At 47.0% G+C, this 1,010-nt stretch overlaps 1 protein-coding gene across 1 annotated transcript; it reads left to right on the plus strand.

Annotated features, from left to right (window-relative positions):
• Positions 1-574: 574 nt before the first annotated feature.
• Positions 575-776, plus strand: Pmar_PMAR019611 (hypothetical protein; the record flags this gene model as incomplete). Its single annotated transcript, XM_002787222.1, has 1 exon — positions 575-776. A coding segment is annotated over one exon (202 nt), but the record flags the coding sequence as incomplete, so codon positions are not given.
• Positions 777-1,010: the final 234 nt, after the last annotated feature.

Consider the following 1,010-nt stretch of genomic DNA (forward strand, 5'->3'; position numbering starts at 1 on the left):
AGACAATATCACACAGCTAAATTCGCGGCACGGTCATTGACTGTTGAGCAGCCGGGATCATGCACGTCGAATTTCAAGTCATTACTATCAACATACCTCTTACAGTGGATGAGCGATCGTAAAGGGGGTAGGGGCTACTACTGTATAGCAGTATGGTGGCTTATAATAGTGGGGAGTTTGCTTATCAATTGTATTCAGGTGGCGCTAGCAAGGCTTCATGTGTTTCAGATTTATTTTTTCGTGGCGCTCGGAAATGTCATTTTCTGCAGTGACCCCAGTAACTTCCAGCAGCAGCAGTAGCAGCGTAATTCCCAACACTCCTGTGATGGAGAAGGCACGCTGTTCTTTCTGGCGAGACCGATTTACATGGCACAAGTTGCTTATCCCCACTCTCATCGTCCTCCTGGTTGTGACAGGGACTTTAAATACCATCGCGGGGAAGATTCGGTCTCAGCCATTGGGAGATGCGTCAGGCTATGTTACGAGTATTATTAGTCAGTTCGTGTATTTTACCACCTATTGGTGCATTCTCATCATTCTGTGGATCGTGAGTAAGCTCACGCATAAAGACATCATGACTAAGGAGGAGTTCCTATGGGTATGGACTCCACGTAAAGATGTCGATGAGTCTAAAAAAGGCTTCCGTCGGTGGTGGGATAAACTACCAGGGTTCAAGTACACTTTCTTCTCCTCCATCGCTGATGTGCTTGGAGACAATCTCATGTTCCTCACTCAACCGTTCCTATCGATCATCCTGTTCAATCTACTTCAACAAGGTATGGTCCCTTTCACCCTTATGTGGTCCTGCATTTTGCTCGGCGCGCGGTATATCTCTGAAGAGCTGCTGGGGGTAGCCTTGGTTGTTGCAATGACAATTGTATCAGCCGTTCTCTCTTCAACATCTGGTGGGTCCAGCAGTGTTGGTATGTCTATTCTCTGCCTCATGTCAACTCTCTTCCTAGGCTCTAGGTCAAGTTATCAGGGAGGCCATGTTTCATGACTACACCCAA

The sequence above is a fragment of the Perkinsus marinus genome (genome assembly GCF_000006405.1).
Source record: "Perkinsus marinus ATCC 50983 genomic scaffold scf_1104296929858, whole genome shotgun sequence".
In the NCBI taxonomy this organism is placed as follows: domain Eukaryota; phylum Perkinsozoa; order Perkinsida; family Perkinsidae; genus Perkinsus; species Perkinsus marinus.